The sequence below is a fragment of the Salmo trutta genome, chromosome 21 (genome assembly GCF_901001165.1).
Source record: "Salmo trutta chromosome 21, fSalTru1.1, whole genome shotgun sequence".
Taxonomy (NCBI): Eukaryota; Metazoa; Chordata; class Actinopteri; order Salmoniformes; family Salmonidae; genus Salmo; species Salmo trutta.
The window spans coordinates 15,426,389-15,446,058 of NC_042977.1; the positions used below are offsets into that span (position 1 = coordinate 15,426,389).

The window sequence follows — 19,670 nt, forward strand, 5'->3', positions numbered from 1 at the left end:
CACTGTAAGACCCTATAAGCCTTTTAAACCTACGGATATAGGCACGCAGCCAATCTGAGGTAGTCCCGTTCTTGCATGGTGTACAATAGGCCTCCGTGATGTAATTTCCGCAGATTGAAGATTATGAATGGATGTGGCCCACACTGCAAAAAAAAAATGATTTGAATGACAATGCATGCCTTGCATATCATATACATTGAGAAAAAGTGCACATCAAACAGAGAGGAAATCGTCTACACCCCTCAACAACCCCTCTGTTGCTCTCTCCATGTCGCTCTCCCACACACATATACTCTTCTCTGAGCAGGTCTAATTCCTAATCCTATTATACACGTCACCATAGGACTTGGGAGAGATGTCACTATGATGATATCGATACTTAATTCCCGTCTAATTCCACACAGCCTTCCCCAGCTGTCTTCAGACGAAACCCATTCCTACGCATCAGCAACAACAAACCTGGTCAGGACTATAAGGAGACTAACTGACCTGCAAGGAGGAAGTGCAGCTAACCACACAGGTAAGCATCGCTGCTGCTATCGTTCGATTGTTAATTAATATTGATTCTACGTGATCAGGCTGTTTAATCAGCTTCTTGATATGACACACCTGTGAGTTGGATGGATTATCTTGGCAAATGAGGACTGTCCACTGGCAGGGATGTAAACCCATTTGTTCACAAAATCTGAGCAAAATAAGCTTTTGTGCATATGGAGACTCTCTGGGATCTTGTATTTCAGCTCATGAACCATGGGACCAACACTTTACAGGTTGCGTTTATATTTTTGTTCAGTGTACAGTGACATACGGTACATGTTTTGTAAGAATCTAACAAGTAGTGTTGGCAGTTATTGTATTATCATCAAAGATTTAATTTAATTTGAGCTTTTTTAGAAATGATGGAGTTCAATCGGTATTACGGTGGCCCTAAAGGCCAAAGTAGCTTTTCAAATTGAGTGACAACGCGCACAGAAAGTCAATGAGGAAGGTTTCCGGTTAAAGAGATGTTGTATTGTAGTTGCTGTAATGTTGAAGAGGGAGAAAGAGAGATTTTGGGGCAGGATGTCCTATATCACAAGGGTTGTCAGGATTAGTAAGACTTCGGTTTGACGCATTGTTTTGAGTTGGCCTAGGGAACACAAGACACACACTCAGCAGCATAGGCTTGTAAAGAAGCTTGTTTACGGCCTCTTCAGATGCTACACCTAAAGAGTTGCATTGGCTCCTCATCCAATCCCAAGGCTTAGTGGTTATGTATCATACATGTGGCACATTGTCATCTTTATGTCCCAGCTGTCTTACACATGTAGGCCCCATGAATTAACACAGTCTTAGAAAACCCTAAGTATTAGACCTAATCATAATCTGATAATACTGCATCAACCTGGCTCCCTCTGAATGTCTCTGACACTCACAACATGCTGCAGTGTACAGTACACAGCCCGGACACCGATGAACCAATGCAGTGCTACAGTTTTGTTACAAGCCAGTCTCTTTGACGAAATAGTGATAAGAAAACGGTTTTCATTGCTAATCTTTAGGATTTTGTCTCTTCATTCAGAAAGTTCAGTATGTCGAGCCCAACACCAGCTGAAGATGAGGTGCCAGCAATCCAAACAGGTGACACGTCATCAACTGTCCACCCTTTCAGTGAACTCTTTATTAGGTCCACTGTTTAATCATCCAAACTTCAATTGAAATGAGAGCGAAGTCTATATAAACTCTCTTTCTGATGCAGACTTTTCTCTGTTAACCTCTGTTCTTGTTTTCACCTGTTGAGCGACCCCTCTCAATCCATAAAATTACAAATAGAACACTAGAATGGGTTTGACCTTTGTAATGTTTCCTTACCACTATGGCTGCCATTATCAGCACATTCTGGAGATGTAGTTAAATGACATCAGCCTCTCTAGTGTATTATACGTGTCTCAATTCCTCTGCAAGGCCCTAAGGGTGTAATCAATGACTGGAGGAAGTTCAAGTGTGAGGACCAGGACACCCCTCCCAGCAAGAAGGCGCTCCTCAGACAGATATCCAACCCCCAGAGCGACGACATCCACGACAGACTTAACCGCAAGGTCAGTCAGCGTTCAAACACAACCACACGGTCAGACTCTAAGAGACTTGACCACAGAGGGAGGCATATGTCTAGCAAAACTCTTGAGAATCGAGATGTGTTTACGTGACCTATTTTAACCCATAGAAATAAAATGACTAGAAGGGACTTTTTCCATTCAAGTCAATTCTACTTCTATGTTTCAGCCCCCATACATAATACGCATGAGCCTTGACTCAGCTCCTATCGCAACATTTTCTTGACAGATGAGTGTCCAGGAGTACGAGATGATCGCAGAGGAGGATGAGAAGGGCCTGCGCAAGTACCGCAAGCAGTGCATGAAGGAGATGCACGAGCGATTCAGCTTTGGGCCGACGTTCGACAGCGTGGTGGAGCTGGACAATGGCGAGGCCTTCCTGGAGGTCATTGAGAAGGAGCACCGGCTCACCCTGGTAGTTGTCCACATCTACAAGGACGGAGTCAAAGGTTGCGAGGCGCTCAACTCCTGCCTAGACTGCCTGGCCACCGAGTACCCCAGCATCAAGTTCTGCCGCATCGAGGCGGCCGCAACGGGTGCTGGCGAGCGCTTCTCAGACGACGTGCTACCCGCCATGCTGGTTTACAAGGCAGGCGAGCTGCTAGGCAACTTCCTGTCCATGACACAGCACCTCAGCGAGGAGTTCTTCGCCGCCGATATCGAGGCGTTCCTCAATGAATACGGCCTCCTGCCCGAGAAGGAGTTTGTGGCCTGTCCTGATGAGGAGGAGGCAGGTGTTGAGGTGGAGTAAGGGGGTTTTATAGGGAGTCAGTGACAGTCAGTGCACATTTCTGGACCCATTAGCCTACTGTAAATGCAATCTTTTTAAACAGCCTCCAGTCAGCTTCAGTTTTCCATAGGCAGTGTCCATTAACGTGAGCAAAGCTACAGATTTCAAACAGACATTATTAGCTCAATATGTGTGTGTCACTACGAAATGCTTTCCTTTCTTTTCGTTTTAACCATTGTATTGGTATATGATTGATAAGTATGACATTGCAATCTTTGTAAAAGGTTGTGTTGGCGTCACAGTATGTGATACTGCGGTTGGAGTAATGCACCCCATTTTAAGGCTTGGGCTTGTTTATCACCATTGGCCCAATGTCATTGTATTTTCTGCTATATTTTCATGATGTTTGAAATCAAAAGGGATAAAGTGTTAACCCCAAGTCAGTCATTAAAAGCAGTATTTCCCCATGGAAGTGTTGGTTGGTTTCTCTGTCTAATTGTTTTAATACTATTAACTAACAGCATTTAACATGAATAGAACACATACCAAAAGTGAGTTATTTTGAACGGACTTCTTTATTCTGCTCAATTACGTCATAGATGAATACATAAAATACAGTATTTCCGATATTAAGGCCAAGCCTGAACGATCCTTTGGGAGGATCAAAGCATAGAATATGCCCATCATACCAAGCATAACCATACAAGACCATACCGTAGGCCTAAATCATTGCAAAAAAAACCCGATATTGAATACAGACGCATGTCATTTGTTCGTTGTGCCAGCACTGTGGTTGAGGAGAGGTCCGATACGGTTGGCCTGAGGCAATATGTGAGGACAGAGCGGAAAGTTTGATTGGCACACATCAGAATATCTGTTGATGACTGAATGAACTGAACAACAATTAGCAGGGGGTCCATTTTCCCCATAATATGGAGGGGATTTTGAATATATGGCATTAGACATACACTTTCTGAAAGACATTAAATCATACGCTGTACACATTTCTTTGTGTAACCTTTTACAACTGAAACAAAATAAATCAAAACGAACTGTATTTATTTATTGTTTTTCTCTCTACACAACTCTGCTTTACAATTCATATGAAAATAAAATGTTGAATTATCAATACCAAACATACAGCTTGCATATACTTTTATAATAACCATGTCAACTCAATTTCATGAAAATCTAATTAATCAAGCGATTAAGTCACGGCGCATAACAACAGCTCTCGTGGTGTGTGTGTCCTGTGCCTCCTCCGTTAGTCGCTCAGGTATATCAGCGAGGTGCCTGTTGCTAGGAGAGCGATTGCGGCTGCCATGGCAACACCTACACAATGACACAACGACAATGGTATCCGGGTGAGTGAAGAGAAAGCTATGCTACATACCTGATGCTGACTCATATTTTGGGTTCGGTGTTAGCTTTGTGGTTATTATGTGAACCTATCAACACTTCCTGTACACGCCTTCACACACGACAGAGCCAGGTGTTTTTCCTGACCATTGTACCTCCTGATTTCTGACGAAATGGCTGTTTGAAGAGAGTATTTAAAAAGGACATACCAGCGTAATATGTTTTGTGGCTTTTGTGGGCTTCAGTGGGATCTTCAGAGGGTGTCTTAGGACGAGCGTCAAGAGTAAATTTAGCCTTCAGGTTCTTCTGAACAACCGCATCCTTTAGGTCAATCGTAGGAGCTTCTAAATATGAGACATTTTCACCATACAATGTCAACCTTACACTCAATTGAAGACAAATAGTAGTATGGAAAGTATAGAAAATGGAGATTCAAAACTCAGTTGAAGAAGCTAAAATAATCCATATGATATAACCGCTTAATCAACATACCAAGAAAATAGCATTTTCTAATATTTATGAGTAATGGCAATCATAAAATATGGGTCTTTCCTCACATGACCAAATAGAAACAGTTGAAAATAAGGTTTTCCCACAACATTGTGTGTCCTGGTGGGGAAATATGTTATCATTTGATCATGCAGGTGAGTAAAGAAATATACATTCTTTCGGTGTGATTGTATGCATCTCAGACTAGTGATTGCGACTCTGGTTCCGGTTGGAATACCGGTTTCATTCCTCATAGGGAGTAACTAACACTTACACAATGGGCTTTAGTGACTCAAACCAGGTCACTGAAGGATTACAGTTGATACTGTAGTAGTACAGTTATGGCCGCCTGCTACATTGACCCCTACCCCCTGGTTATTATGATAAACCACCTGGTACGGCCTCCTGGGAGGTGTCTATGCTGTCCTCGGGCGTCTCCCAGTCCAGCATCTCTTTGAGACGGTCACTCACGTCGGACACACACTCGTCAGGGAACATGTAGTCACACACACACAGGCTCATTCCGGGCACGGGGGCAAACACTCTGCGAGGGAGCCCCTGCTGTACACCGACTGACCCTGCCGAAGAGAGGAGAGGAGAAAAATCATTATGTACACTTAGCTACAGATTTGATAGGAATACATTTGTCATTGTTCTGTATTTGATTTGTCATTGCTTGGAGGTATATACAGTACCAGTCAAAAGTTTAGACACACCTACTCATTCAAGGGTTGTTCTTAATTTTTTACTATTTTCTACATTGTAGAATAATAGTGAATACACCAAAACTATTAAATATCACATACGGAATCATGTAGTAACCAAAAATGTGTTAAACAAATCAAAATATATTTTATATTTGAGATTCTTCAAAGTAGCCACCCTTTGCCTTGATGACAGCTTTGCACACTCTTGGCATTCTCTCAACCAGCTTCACCTGGAATGCTTTTCCAACAGTCTTGAAGGAGTTCCCACATATGCTGAGCATTTGTTGGCTGCTTTTCCTTCACTCTGTGGTCCAACTCATCCCAAACCATCTCAATTGGGTTGAGGTCAGGTGATTGTGGAAGCCAGGTCATCTGATGCAGCACTCCATCACTCTCCTTCTTGGTCAAATAGCCCTTACACAGCCTAGAGGTGTGTTGGGTAATTGTCCTGTTGAAAAACAAATGATAGTCCCACTAAGCCCAAACCAGATGAGATGGCGTATCGCTGCAGAATGCTGTGGTAGCCATGCTGGTTAAGTGTGTCTTGAATTCTAAATAAATCACAGACAGTGTCACCAGCAAAGCACCCCCACACACACTTCCTCCTCCATGCTTCACGGTGGGTACCACACATGCGGAGATCATCTGTTCACCTACTTTGCGCCACACATAGACACGGCGGTTGGAGCCATTCATCTCAAATTTGGATTAATCAGACCAAAGGACTGATTTACACTGGTCTAATGTCCATTGCTCGTGTTTCTTGGCCCAAGCAAGTCTCTTCTTCGGTCTATGTTTCAATGCCATGACAGAGGGTATCACGTCTGCTGCAGACACAGTTGATTAGCTTATTTACCAAGTCAGTTGTTCGAATGGATCTAGGAGTGTGTTCATGTTTCAAACATGTTCTCAAATGCCATTAAAATGGCAGCAGCGGTATGAGAACCAGCACATTCTTGAGCATACAATACAGCTTTCCTCAGTACGAATTTTTTATTTCACCTTTATTTAACCAGGTAAGCTAGTTGAGAACAAGTTCTCATTTACAACTGTGACCTGGCCAAGATAAAGCAAAGCAGTGCGGCAGAAACAACACAGAGAGCGTGCTACGGGTGGGTGTTGTTATCGTGACCAGTGAGCTGAGATAAGGCAGAGCTTTACCTAGCATAGACTTGTAGATGACCTGGAGCCAGTGGGTCTGACGACGAATATGTAGCGAGGGCCAGCCGACTAGAGCATACAGGTCGCAATGGTGGGTGGTATAAGGCGCTTTGGTAACAAAACGGATGGAACTGTGATAGACTGCATCCAATTTGCTGAGTAGAGTATTGGAAGCTATTTTGTAGATGACGTCGCCGAAGTCGAGGATCGGTAGGATAGTCAGTTTTACTAGGGTAAGTTTGGCGGCGAAGTGAAGGAGGCTTTGTTGTGAAATAGAAAGCCGATTCTAGATTTGATTTTGGATTGGAGATGTTTGATATGAGTCTGGAAGGAGAGTTTACAGTCTAGCCAGCCACCTAGGTATTTGTAGTTGTCCACGTATTCTAGGTCAGAACCGTACAGAGTAGTGATGCTAGTCGGTCAGGCGGGCGCGTGCGGGCAGCGAACGGTTGAAAAGCATGCATTTGGTTTTGCTAGCGTTTAAGAGCAGTTGGAGGCCATGGAAGGAGTGTTGTATGGCATTGAAGCTCGTTTGGAGGTTAGTTAACACAGTGTCCAAAGAAGGGCCAGATGTATACAGAATGGTGTCGTCTGCGTAGAGCTGGATCAGGGAATCACCCGCAGCAAGAGCGACATCGTTGATATATACAGAGAAAAGAGTCGGCCCGAGAATTGAACCCTGTGGTACCCCCATAGAGACTGCCAGAGGTCCGGACAACAGGCCCTCCGATTTTACACACTGAACTCTATCTGCGAAGTAGTTGGTGAACCAGGTGAGGCAGTCATTTGAGAAACCAAGGCTATTGAGTCTGCCAACAAGAATATGGTGATTGACAGAGTCAAAAGCCTTGGCCAGGTCGATGAAGACGGCTGCACAGTACTGTCTTTTATCGATGGCGGTTATGATATAGTTTAGTACCTTGAGCATGGCTGAGGTGCACCCGTGACCAGCTCGGAAACCGGATTGCACAGCGGAGAAGGTACGGTGGGATTCGAAATGGTCAGTGATCTGTTTATTAACTTGGCTTTAGAAAGGCAGAGCAGGATGGATATAGGTTTGTAACAGTTTGGGTCTAGAGTGTCATCCCCTTTGAAGAGGGGGATGACCACGGCAGCTTTCCAATCTTTAGGGATCTCGGACGAAATGATAGAGAGGTTGAACAGACTGTTAATAGGGGTTGCAACAATGGCGGCAGATAATTTTAGAAAGAGAGGGTCTAGATTGTCTAGCCCAGCTGATTTGTACAGGTGCAGGTTTTGCAGCTCTTTCAGAACATCTGCGATCTGGATTTGGGTGAAGGAGAAACTGGGGAGGCTCAGGCAAGTAGCTGCGAGGGGTGCGGAGCTGTTGGCCGGGGTTGGGGTAGCCAGGAGGAAAGCATGGCCAGCCGTAGAGAAATGCTTATTGAAATTTTCGATTATCATGGATTTATCGGTGGTGACCGTGTCGCCTTGCCTCAGTGCAGTGGGCAGCTGGGAGGAGGTGCTCTTGTTCTCCATGGACTTTACAGTGTCCCAAAACTTTTTGGAGTTAGAGCTACAGGATGCAAATTTCTGTTTGAAAAAGCTAGCCTTCGCTTTCCTGACTGACTGACTGTATTGGTTCCTGACTTCCCTGAACAGTTGCATATTGTGGGGACTATTCAATGTTATTGCAGTCCGCCACAGGATGTTTTTGTGCTGATCAAGGGCAGTCAGGTCTGGAGTGAACCAAGGGCTATATCTGTTCTTAGTTCTTTTTGAAAGGGGCATGCTTATTTAAGATGGTGAGGAAATTACTTTTAAAGAACAACCAGGCATCCTCGACTGACGGGATGAGGTCAATATCCTTCCAGGATACCTGGGCCAGGTCGATTAGAAAGGCTTGCTCGCAGAAGTGTTTTAGGGAGCGTTTGACAGTGATGAGGGGTGGTCGTTTGACAGCGGAACCATAGCGGATGCAGGCAATGACGCAGTGATCGCTGAGATCCTGATTGAAAACAGCAGAGGTGTATTTGGAGGGCAAGTGGGTCAGGATAATATCTATGAGGGTGCCCATGTTTACGGGTTTAGGGTTGTACCTGGTGGTTTCCTTGATCATTTGTGTGAGATTGAGGGCATCTAGCTTAGATTGTAGGACTGCTGGGGTGTTAAGCATATCCCAGTTTAGGTCACCTAACAGAACGAACTCTGAAGATAGATGGGTGGCAATCAATTCACATATGGTGTCCAGGGCACAGCTGGGAGCTGAGGGGGGTCTATAACAGGCGGCAACAGTGAGAGACTTATTTCTGGAGAGATTCATTTTTTAAATTAGAAGCTCTAACTGTTTGGGCATAGACCTGGAAAGTATGACAGAACTTTGCAAGCTATCTCTGCAGTAGATTGCAACTCCTCCCCCATTGGCAGTTCTATCTTGACGGAAAATGTTGTAGTTGGGTGTGGAAATCTCCGAATTTTTGTTGGCCTTCCTAAGCCAGGATTCAGACACGGCAAGGACATCCTCGCTGACCCACTGTGCTGTCAGACTCAGCATGCTCATGGGGCTGACATCGCTGGTCCAAATGTTGTGAAGCTAATAGCAGTGACGCCCATAGCAAGTAGCTCATAGATGTACGTTTCAACAATACTGTGTAACTCCGGTAGGGCAACATCTGAAAAAAGTGTGTACTTGGTAGTGTGTACCGGGGCTCGAGGTGCTCGAAAAGTCGGCGAAAGCCAACATCATCCACGACAGAGAACGGTTGATTGTCAAGGGCATCGAATTCCATTTTCTTGCGGTTAATGGATTTTACCTTTGAGTTGTCACGCTGAAATGTTCGTACTCTTTCAAATGACTGCTCGACTTGAACTTGTTTAGTTGTTGGAAGTGTGCGCTTAGTATTTTTCTGCTTTTGTTTTGTGTAGAGCTGTATTTTTTGTGGCATCATTACGTCCTCTACCTACGTTATATAGGTACGCACGTCCGTTTTGACATCGGTTTTGCACATCAGCGTTAAACTAGACATTGGGATGATGTCGATGTTGCCATTTTTAGCTAATATCGGCTGATTCCAATATGCTTACCGATATATCGTGCATCCCTACGTTATTCCATGTGTTATTTCATAGTTTTGATGTCTTCTCTATTATTCTACAATGTAGAAAATAGTAAAATAAAGAAAAACCGTAGTAGGTGTGTCCAAACTTTTGACTGGTACTGTACCTCAATGCTGTTATGCAGGAGAACAAGTGGGACAGTGAGTATAGCGACAACCAGTGAATGGTCAACAGTGCCACCTTGTGGTTGATCTGCATAGCTTGCTAAGCACACTGACAGCACTGCAGTTCAGTTCTGTTCTGTTCAGTGATATGAACGATATTTATCTAACCCCCAAGCTAAAGTAGAGAACTAATACTGTGCCTTTGTCCTCTCCCTCCATTAAAAGATCTTCCAGGAATATCTCCACTCTGCTAGACACCGTGTTGATGACATCTCTCTTGATGACCTATCAGGACAAGGCATGAGAAAAATGTGAAAGATCGAATGTATGCGTATTTCCAAATAACCTTCAGTTGCTAAGAGCTGGATGGTGTGCAAGATCGGGTTTAGAGAAAGTTCTGGTTGCCAATGTCCTGTATATGTGTGTGTGTTGTGCAGTACCTCTGTAGCATGCTTGGCTCTGGGTTTGTTGCTGTGGAGGTAGGCCCTGCACTGCACCATTCCCTTCAGGGTGAGAGACCCACTGCACACCTTCACAGACGCCGTCGACCTTCGCTCTGATTGGGGTTCCGCCTAAGGCAAGAGATGACCGGACGTTATATACACCATAGAAATGAATAGAACGGGATTGGAACCTTTAACCCTGGGCATTTTGACTGGTAAACTAATGGATACACTTGCAATGTCTGACTGGTATTGTGATGTAATCATTTCCATGGTAATTTTGAATGTTCTATCAACTGATGCTGGGATTACCATGGTAATGAAGAACGTTCATTTAAATGATGCCAACTGATGCAATGTGGCTCATGCAATGTAATGCATTTTTTGTGATGTCAGTTGAGTTGACTCAAAAAAAATCACAGCACAGATTACAGGGTACACTTCCTGCTTTTACTTCGTGCATTGATCCTATGGGTACACTCGCAATGGCTGCCAGTCCACCCCATTATGTCATAATTGACTTGAATGGGCACGTTTGTTCTATTCAATCTATGATACACACACGAAATTAGGCACACACTCACAGAAGCATAACACACAAACAAACACACAGGCACACACAAATCAACTTCAGCAAGGGAAAACTCTGAGCCCTTGTTATAGGCTACAACAACAACAAAAATCCCTACTAATGATATTCTTACCATCGGGATGAGGATCTGGGCTCGGAACGTCTGCTGAACAGCCTTTGCATTCTTTTTCTGAACAGAAAACACAGACTTGTTAAAAGCCGTGATCTATTTCTATGAGCGACATCGTGCCACGAAAAAGGACCGCTGCGTTTACCTGCCCTCCCAGTAGCTCCACCTCGCCAGGCATCGCGTCGCCATTGATGAGGCAAAGCCCATCTTCAATCTGCTTCGCCCACGTTTGAAGTCCCTCCTGAAATCACACAAAAGCAAAATGATTGGTTCCACTAGAACTGACATTTCAATCTACTATCCTGTTTGAGAACGTCAGAGTAAAAGTGAGCTCATTTAAAGAGGACCTCACCAGGCATTTCCTGAAATGTACTGTTGTTAATCTCTCACATAGTGACGTAATGCTGACAAGCTTAATACGGGTGTTATAAGCGTTCCTATGGCGCTTCATAAGGGTACTATAACAATACATTTACAGGTAATTAATATCCAATATAACCCACTCACCTTCATACACTTTTCCATGTCCTGTGGTAAGACATGCATCTCTAACACAGGGAACACCAGGTTCAGTCCCACTGAGCATGTCAACAATGGCCAGGAAGTACACACCCCCGACTGGTACTTCCAATCAGCAGGCTTGGCAGAACTCTGAAATCACCAATCAGAATGCAGTTAAGACTTGTAGAATTTTACAAGGATGAATATGAATACAGAAAAGAGCAAGTAGAGGACAATTTACCGCTTTAAAAAGGCAATACTGTCACACCTATGAACTCACCTTAGGATCTCGAACATCAAATGTTCTGCAAACGACTCTGAGAGTGTGGAGTTAAAGGCGTTTTCCAATGCTAAGGGTTCTCCTTGTATTAAGCACACAACTCGGCAAAGATGTCATCACATTTACTACGGACTATAGTGAAACCACTGTTCATTGTTTATTGTCTTTGGGCAGCAAACAGATGATGAAATTGAGAGCAATTTGACCCATCAGTTGGAGCGGTTAAGGATACTTCCTGGTTTTGGAGCAGATGTGAAGTGTGACCTTCTCTGTTACATCCTCCTCTGTTAGACTCCATAGCCGTCCCTTGGATATATGCTTGTCCACCGCAAAGATCAACTGCAAAAGACACACTAGTTTAAACTAGAGGCCCACTTTCTATCAATACAGTTCCTGTTATTAATATGTATGATCTTTATCAAAAGTAATACCAACATTATTGCCTCAGCTTTAGTTTGTGTTGCTTACCCGTCTCAATGTATTTTGAGCCTCTTTGGACAGCTCAGGTGGGGTGACAAGAAACACACCAATAACTGACATACCTCCTGGTAACATCCGGGAGACCTTCAGAAAACATACATTATTATACATTATGACAGAGTGAGATTGAGATACACGTGATTGCTCACAATGCTTAAACTGTGTAACGTTATTTGAACCAACTAGAAGACCTGACGTTTTAATTTTAAAAGTTGCATTATCTACCTGTCTGGCATGCTCAGTGACCCACTCCACGTCCAGGTGTTCCAGTGAGTTCCCAGCTCTCCTGCTGACCGACGGGGACCCCTGTCCCTCTGTGTCCTTCTGAGGTGTCCTCACAGCCAGCACCACAAAGTCTCTCTGGGACGAACTCTGCCAAAAGAGACAAGAATGTCCTACTTAGGACCAGGAGTTGTTCCGAGTCACGTGACCTAAATAGGAAAAACTCAAGGCCCTCTGGAAAAAGTAGGCTATTTTTTTGGTCAAATCGGGCTGTGAGGGAAAACACCTGGGTTGTTTTCAGTAGACACCAAACAGAAGAAAAAAAAATGACTAAAACCTGGGGTGTATTCATTTAGAGGAAGACCGTAAGCAAACAGATGCAAATGTTTTTGAAAAGGAAACCGTTTACTCCAAACTAAAAAAAGTTTAAACAAAAATGTGTTTCTATTGGACAAATTCGGGTAGGTCCCTCACTGTTTGATTCTGTTTAGTTCTGTTGGTTCCTAGTGAATATACCCCTTGCAAAACGTTTTGCTACAGTGTGTACTAATAGTGAATGACAGGAGACTGGTTTGTTGCATGTATAAGATCCATGATGAGTGAACCTTACCTGGCCAATGAAAAGTCCTGTGACACAAGATGCACCTGGTACACTGAGATTGGACAGATATTTCTCCACCACATCCTCCACTATGTAGCCTCTGCCCATTCTGACTACAAGATAAAGAGGGGAAAGGCAGTGACTGCACATTAACGTTAGCTTTCTCTTCCATCATGAAGATGTCAAGTAATGCTCTGCAATGTTATATTCAGAAGTCGTCAAACACAAAAAAAATCTAAAATAGCACGGCAGAGTATTTCAAATAACTAGAGAATTGGTTTAGCAGAACAACTTGTTGACACAGAAGCTCATTTAGCTAGCTAACGTTACCGTTAGTTAGCTATATATTTCACCACAGCTGTTAGCTAGCTAACGTTAGCTCACTAGTTAGCTCAGTCTGGCTCAGTGGATGGATAACTTGGTTTTCAAACAAAACCAAATCCTAGAGGTTTGACAATCGCACCGTTTTGTAAGCTTATGAGTTAATCTTCAAATCACTCAAATGTAGGCTTAAATTCGTTGTTATAGCTACCAGATTGACGTGAGAGTTCACTTCATGAACAGTTCCAGCAGCAGATGAATGTTGATACGTGTGACGTCGCTTGAAATCTACGTCACTGCACCCGAGGAAGATGATTGGACCATAGAATCAGAGCTACTTTTGATTGGATGATACTTAGGGTGTGTTCGTAAATTCACTGTAGAGTGCCAGTGTGCACTGGGCGTTCGTAAATTCAGAGCGTTTCTCTCTTGGAGCGTACACTGGAAACTCTGGCTGAGGAGTAGGGTTGATCCTAGCGTTCTGTCCTCACAACGGCAGTCAAGCGATGTCATTTACAAAATAGCCTCCAACAACCTACTCAACAAATTGGATGCAGTCTATCACAGTGCCATCCGTTTTGTCACCAAAGCCCCATATACTACCCACCACTGCGACCTGTATGCTCTCGTTGGCTGGCCCTCGCTTCATACTCGTCGCCAAACCCACTGGCTTCAGGTCATCTACAAGACCCTGCTAGGTAAAGTCCCGCCTTATCTCTGCTCGCTGATCACCATAGCTGCACCCACCTGTAGCACACGCTCCAGCTGGTATATCTCACTTGTCACCCCCAAAGCCAATTCCTCATTTGGCCGCCTCTCCTTCCAGTTCTATGCTGCCAATGACTGGAACGAACTACAAACATCTCTGAAACTGGAAACACTTATCTCCCTCACTAGCTTTAAGCACCAGCTGTCAGAGCAGCTCACAGATCACTGCACCTGTACATAGCCCATCTATAATTTAGCCCAAACAACTACCTCTTCCCCTACTGTATCTATTTATTTAGCTACTTTGCACACTCATCTACTGTCAAATCTACCATTCCAGTGTTTTAATTTCTATATTGTATTTACTTCGCCGACCATGGCCTATTTATTGCCTTTACCTCCCTTATCTCACCTCATTTTCTCACATTGTATATAGACTTATTTTTCTACTGTATTATTGACTGTATGTTTGTTTTTCTCCATGTGTAACTCTGTGTTGTTATACATGTCGAACTGCTATGCTTTATCTTGGCCTGGTCGCAGTTGTAAATGAGAACTTGTTCTCAACTTGCCTACCTGGTTAAATAAAGGTGAAATAAAAAATAAATAAAATAAAATACATTTAAAGCAGCCAAGCTAATTGGCTAACGTTAGCTATCTTGCTAGCTACTCTCAGACACAAATGAGAGAACACCTCACTCTGACCATTTTACTCGCCCTATCAGATGTGGTTAGGCTGTTTTCATGTTATCCAGAGCGTTTGTGACTGTAACTGTGCTGCTGGCAACAATTTAAATTACGTTTTTTTGCCGACGTTTACTGACACAACCATATTCAACGGGTGTTGAGCGTTCTTTAATTCATCAGTTATTCTGCGGTCTGGCACACTCAGACTAGTGTACTCAGACTAGTGTGCTCTGAAATCTGACTAGATAGTCAGAGTGAATTTACGAATGCACCCTCAATCTCCCATAATGTTATTTGTCGCCTATTGATAACGTAGGTTTTCGGAACGGCGTGATAGAGTTGAGGGGTAGGGTGGGCGTTGTGCTGAGTTCGTTAAAGAGGGGATGGCGTATAGTGTATTGGAGATACAGAAATTGGAATGTGTGAGGTATAAAATATGTAGTAATAGAGGTTACATTGTAATAGGTAATTTATACATAAGAGTGTGATGAGAGTGTGATGAGGAGAGTGTGGGTAGATATGCAGGTCCTGTTGGGCCGTAGGTAGCTAGTTTACTTATTTTGTAAGCTATGAATGGCCCATTTAACATGGGTCATCATAGATTTGACGAACCTAAAAAAGTTTCAATTTGATAGGCCATTGTGGAGTGGATTTGCAAAGGATTTAAATGGACACCTACAATCTGATTTCCTGATTTATCAGTAACTCGGCCATCTCAAACTAAGTCAAGAGATGGGTCTATACTCCTTATTTGGTGTTATTTGGATGATGGGTTATGATATGTTTTTCAAAAGTTTTCCAAAATGTCCAAGATGGAGGAAAATCTATCCTGACAGACCTTATGGGTCCTTGAGGCAAATTTGTTCAGTGTGAGGAAAGATCCTACATCAAAGTTTCACAGCACCACCTATAGGCCAATTAGTGCCAATATTTTTGACCAAGTTACTCATGGCCTCTAGTTTCGCTGTGAACACCTAAATATTCAGTAAGGAAATACATTTCCCACATTTTGTTATTGCATCAGGCATTTTAATTCACTGTACACTACCTACCTCTTTAACGACCATGTAAATACACCATTTTTATGACGGCGATCAAACGTTTAACTTTTTAGTTAAACAAAATCTTTTTAAACTTTGTTCCAGTTGAATGACTCCTTCACCACGTACAAGAACGAGTTGGCGGAGAAGGACAAAATGCTGAACGAGCAGAACGTCAAGCTCCAAGAGCATCTGTCTGAGGTCCGCTTCCAGAAGGCAAAGCTCTCCACACAGCTGGGGTTCGCCTCCAAGAGGTAATTTAATACAACTTAAACCACAACCAGGCAATAAGAAAAATCCAATGACAATACTGATGTGTATGCTCAGCATTGCTTTTTCAGTACTCCACCTGACTTATTTTGGACAATTCCGAGAAAATATGGCTATTGATCTTTTACCACTTTCCTTATTCGAATGCACTGAATACACACACCTCATACATCTTTTTGCGAAGAAGTGTCCATTTGCTGAAGTAAATCAAACCATGTTTGTCTTTCTCTCTGTCAGGTATGAGATGCTGCAGGAGAACTTGAACGTCTACAGGCTGGAGATCACCGAGCTGCACGAGAAGAGAAACTGACCTCATGGATCACCGAGCTCCACGCCTATGAGAAACTGACCGTGGCAGAGATAAGGGGTCAGAGGTTAGGAGGTCAAGGTTGGGCCAGGTGGGGATAGTACAGTTTGGATGGGGTATGTAAGAGAGGGATGTGAGGAGGAAGTAAGTCAACTTTGGCCTTTATGATTGACAAGAATTTAGTGCAAACGCACACGCACACGCACACACACCTACCTCAAGTCTGTTTCAGGTACGCACACACACCGCACTGCTCTTACCCAAGTCAAGTCTAACCAGGCACACACAGACTGTTCCCCCCCCCCCATTTCAAGTCCAATACACCCTTCCCATAATTGTAAGGAAACCATCTCCATCCCTGCCTTGCTCTTGTCCCCTAGCTGACGATGGAGTGTACAGAGACAGAGACCAGGCAGTGTCTGAAAAGCCAGATAGAGAGACTGGAGAGAGAGCTCTCCCAGTTTAAGAAGAAACCGGCTGAGGAGGTAGAGCAGAGGCACGTGCTGGGCCGCAACCAAGAAGTACAGATACACTCAAGTATTTTTTTTCTCACCACCCAATTTATTTTCCTTTCCTCATTCTTTCTGGCAGTGGTTGTCTTCATTCATGTTAGTTGTTTAGCATACACTCTTATCCAGAGCAAATTACAGAAGTGCGTACATAGATTTTCACAATTTCTCTACCATGCTCTACCAACTGAGCCAAACAGGACTTGCCTCTCTGTCGCCTTTATCTCATCTCTGTCGCTTTTTTGTCCCGGTTCTCCTTCACAAACTCTTTCATTCTGGAAATGACCAAGAGCATAATAGATCTTCAGTGGCTTTTATGATCACATCACTTAGGCCCCCTCTCCTTCCTCCACCAATTCTTATTTTATTACACTCCCTCAGGCTCAACTGCTGGAGGCCAAGAAGCAGCTGGAGGCCCAGTGGTCTCTGTACCAGAAGACCAAGGAGCTGTTGAAGAACGCTGAGCTGCAAGCAAACCTACTGAGGCAGCAGCTCAGCCACACTGAGAACCAGAAACGGGATCAAAACCAGGGCCTGCAGGGTCAGGGTTCAGGTCTGAGTCTAGGCCAGGGCCAGGGTCAGACCAATGCCAGGGCTCCCATCAGAGTGCCACTCGGAGGTAGGCATTGGCACTGCAAGCTGGGTTCTGTTGGGGAATGTCAACAGTATGTGTCATCCAATCAAAAATGTATGGCTGAGACATTTCAGGATAGCAACTGTTATTGCAAATGCATTCTCATTTTGAAAATGCTTTTTCTGGCCTCAGACTGTTTCATGTTACCACTACATCCCATTCTCTCTCTGGTTTGTCTTCATGTGATTGTGTTTGAAGCTCCGGTGACTGCTCCATCTCTGACCCTAGCTAAATCCCATTCCCAGGCTGCCCAGGAGGCCCAGGCCAAGCTGCAGGAGGACCTAGAGGAGGCGCGCGGGCATCTGCAGCAGGCCGAAAAGCAGATCAGTGACCGGCAGGAGCGCCTGTAGAACGCCAACACCAATTCAGAGCAGTACCGCACTGTGGTGCTCAGCCTGGAGGAGTCCCTCAGCGAAGAGAAACAGGTACTGCACGAAGAAAGGTTCTAATCCATTTGGTTCTGATTCTGTTCTGTGGTACAGTGCTGTTTTGTTTAATAATATAACAGAGTAAGTAGCCTGTCTCATTAAGCTCTGTACAAACTGACCCTGAACGTTAAAACCTCCCCATACTTTGCCATTGAAATTTGCCATTCATTTCCCCGTACTATTGACTAACCTCTTCCCGACACAATTAACAGTTTGGGGCTGAACCACAGGTACCAGTGGAATCCAAACCAGATTAGAATTTGATGCTTGAATTCCCTTAATGTCTTACATCCTCTCCACCCTTTGTTTTAGTCTCGTGTCCCCGTGGAGACTCGTCTGAAGGAAGCCCAGGATTTCCAGCGTGGGCTGGAGAAGAAGCTGGTGTATGCTGAGGAGAAACATGACCTCCGGGAGGAGAAGAGGAAGGCCGTGGACATTTTGGAAAAACAGGTAAGATGGCCAATTAGTATTTTGTTCCAAAATACTGCTACAGAACATTACAAGCTACAGCTTCTGGTAAATGTATTCATGAATTGTCCCTTGTAAACTTTCTTAGAACGGGCATGTTATTCTGGGCTCAATGAGTCTCCCTTCTCTGCCATCCTCCACTCACACCCTCCTCTCCCCAGGTGAATGAGCCGTAGAGGACCATGAGGAACATGCAGTCAGAGCTCCAGGAGGCGATGGAGAGGAAGGCTTCATCTGTGACCCAGGAACAGAAGGCCATACAGGACAGGCTGCTGCAGGTTGGCCTCAAACTGTCCCTGGATCAGATCGGAATGTGCTTTAGCCAACTCCTCCGACTATCGTATGTAAGAGGAGTTGGCGAAAGCACTTGCAGAGCTGGAGCTGGCTACACAAACTGATCCTGGATCAGCCAGTACCTGGTCAGATGCTCTCTATGAATGGATTGAGAATGTAAGGACTGCACCAGCTGCCCTGGATGTTTCTTACAGGTCCATCTTGGAGAAAACACAATTAAAAAGTGAGAAAGTGAAACTTTGACTAACCGATTTCAAGACATTGCATTATACCAATAGTCTTTCACTTCTTCATTCTCTGAATTCTACGCTATATGTTCCTTCATCCTTCTCTCCCCCGACCCCCCTCTCAGGGCAAGCTGGTGACGTGGAGGCGCTGCAGGCGGCCAAGCGGCAGGGCCTGCAGGGGAACCAGAGCAGGAAGCAGCTGGAGGAAAAGGCCAAACAGACCAACACACAGCTACAGGAGGCTCGCACCAACTGCAACCAGCTGGAGAAGAAACTCCATGTAGGTTTGGTGGAGGGTTGAAGGGGACAGCCAAAGGGGGATGAATGGAGAGACTGGGCTCGACGGAAGAGATGGGGAGGGTCGTATGATATCCACAATATGGAATAAGAGTGTTGCGACGTTAGTAATGGGATTTGGTCAGTATTTAGCCAAATACTTAATGTACCCAGAATATTGAAATGATCAGGGTTTCATGGTTCCATAAGTTCCTGTTGAAGTGTTATGCACCCCAGGCCTGACTTACCGCATGACCAACGTCATCTCTGTGAACGTACAAAGGTCAGGGCCCGAAGTCATAGAATCTCTCTATCTCTCTACCCTCAAGAATGATCTGTCCAAGCAGCAGAAGCAGGCAGACGAGCTGCACAAGCAGAACGGCCTGCTGCACCAGATGATCGAGAGTCTGGGAGCCAAGATGGCGGCCACGGTGCTGCAGAATTTCCAGGATGAGCAGCCTCTACCTGTTCTTCAGCGAGGAGAGCAAGTCCCAGGAACAAATCCTGGAGATTGTCAGGTAGTAGATTGGGGATAGGACTTTGCTTACTGTG

General features: G+C 44.4%; 2 protein-coding genes and 2 long non-coding RNA genes across 5 annotated transcripts; 3 read left to right on the top strand and 1 right to left on the bottom strand.

Moving 5' to 3' along the window:
• The first annotated feature begins 380 nt into the window (after nucleotides 1-380).
• On the top strand, nucleotides 381-3,290 carry LOC115156786 (phosducin). Its single transcript, XM_029704468.1, has 4 exons — nucleotides 381-520; nucleotides 1,562-1,620; nucleotides 1,945-2,078; nucleotides 2,323-3,290. Exons 2-4 carry the CDS (start codon nucleotides 1,572-1,574, stop codon nucleotides 2,842-2,844), a joined length of 705 nt encoding a protein of 234 aa, XP_029560328.1. The 5' UTR covers nucleotides 381-520; nucleotides 1,562-1,571; the 3' UTR covers nucleotides 2,845-3,290.
• Nucleotides 3,291-3,382: 92 nt separating this feature from the next.
• Nucleotides 3,383-13,552, bottom strand: odr4 (odr-4 GPCR localization factor homolog). 2 transcript variants are annotated; one of them, XM_029704466.1, is made up of 14 exons: nucleotides 13,482-13,552; nucleotides 12,959-13,062; nucleotides 12,352-12,498; nucleotides 12,115-12,210; nucleotides 11,879-11,985; nucleotides 11,647-11,683; nucleotides 11,373-11,516; nucleotides 11,011-11,106; nucleotides 10,869-10,925; nucleotides 10,162-10,293; nucleotides 9,922-10,006; nucleotides 5,064-5,249; nucleotides 4,392-4,526; nucleotides 3,383-4,155 (listed from the first exon to the last, which is right to left on the bottom strand). In XM_029704466.1, the coding sequence occupies exons 2-14, from the start codon at nucleotides 13,055-13,057 to the stop codon at nucleotides 4,088-4,090; spliced, it is 1,389 nt and encodes a 462-aa protein (XP_029560326.1). In that variant the 5' UTR covers nucleotides 13,058-13,062; nucleotides 13,482-13,552; the 3' UTR covers nucleotides 3,383-4,087. The 2 variants fall into 2 exon arrangements, with proteins under 2 accessions (XP_029560326.1, XP_029560327.1); XM_029704467.1 differs by lacking the exon at nucleotides 13,482-13,552 and adding an exon at nucleotides 13,413-13,431.
• Nucleotides 13,553-14,993: 1,441 nt separating this feature from the next.
• On the top strand, nucleotides 14,994-16,278 carry LOC115157770 (uncharacterized). Its single transcript, XR_003868542.1, has 3 exons — nucleotides 14,994-15,092; nucleotides 15,811-15,959; nucleotides 16,213-16,278. It is a non-coding gene; the product is annotated as an uncharacterized LOC115157770 (long non-coding RNA).
• Nucleotides 16,279-17,175: 897 nt separating this feature from the next.
• Nucleotides 17,176-18,763, top strand: LOC115156789 (uncharacterized). The gene is made up of 4 exons (XR_003868322.1): nucleotides 17,176-17,410; nucleotides 17,671-17,850; nucleotides 18,166-18,303; nucleotides 18,483-18,763. It is a non-coding gene; the product is annotated as an uncharacterized LOC115156789 (long non-coding RNA).
• Nucleotides 18,764-19,670: the final 907 nt, after the last annotated feature.

Excerpts from the sequence above, each read along its gene's own strand:
- odr4 (XM_029704466.1), bottom strand. The coding sequence starts at position 13,057 with ATGGGCAGAGGCTACATAGTGGAGGATGTGGTGGAGAAATATCTGTCC. Across the intron at positions 10,926-11,010 it reads TGGAGCTACTGGGAGGGCAG|AAAAAGAATGCAAAGGCTGT; the intron begins GTAAACGCAGCG and ends TTTTCTGTTCAG. Across the intron at positions 4,156-4,391 it reads CCACAAAACATATTACGCTG|GTGTTGCCATGGCAGCCGCA; the intron begins GTATGTCCTTTT and ends GTCATTGTGTAG.
- LOC115156786 (XM_029704468.1), top strand. The coding sequence starts at position 1,572 with ATGTCGAGCCCAACACCAGCTGAAGATGAGGTGCCAGCAATCCAAACA. Across the intron at positions 1,621-1,944 it reads GGTGCCAGCAATCCAAACAG|GCCCTAAGGGTGTAATCAAT; the intron begins GTGACACGTCAT and ends TTCCTCTGCAAG. Across the intron at positions 2,079-2,322 it reads ACGACAGACTTAACCGCAAG|ATGAGTGTCCAGGAGTACGA; the intron begins GTCAGTCAGCGT and ends TTTTCTTGACAG.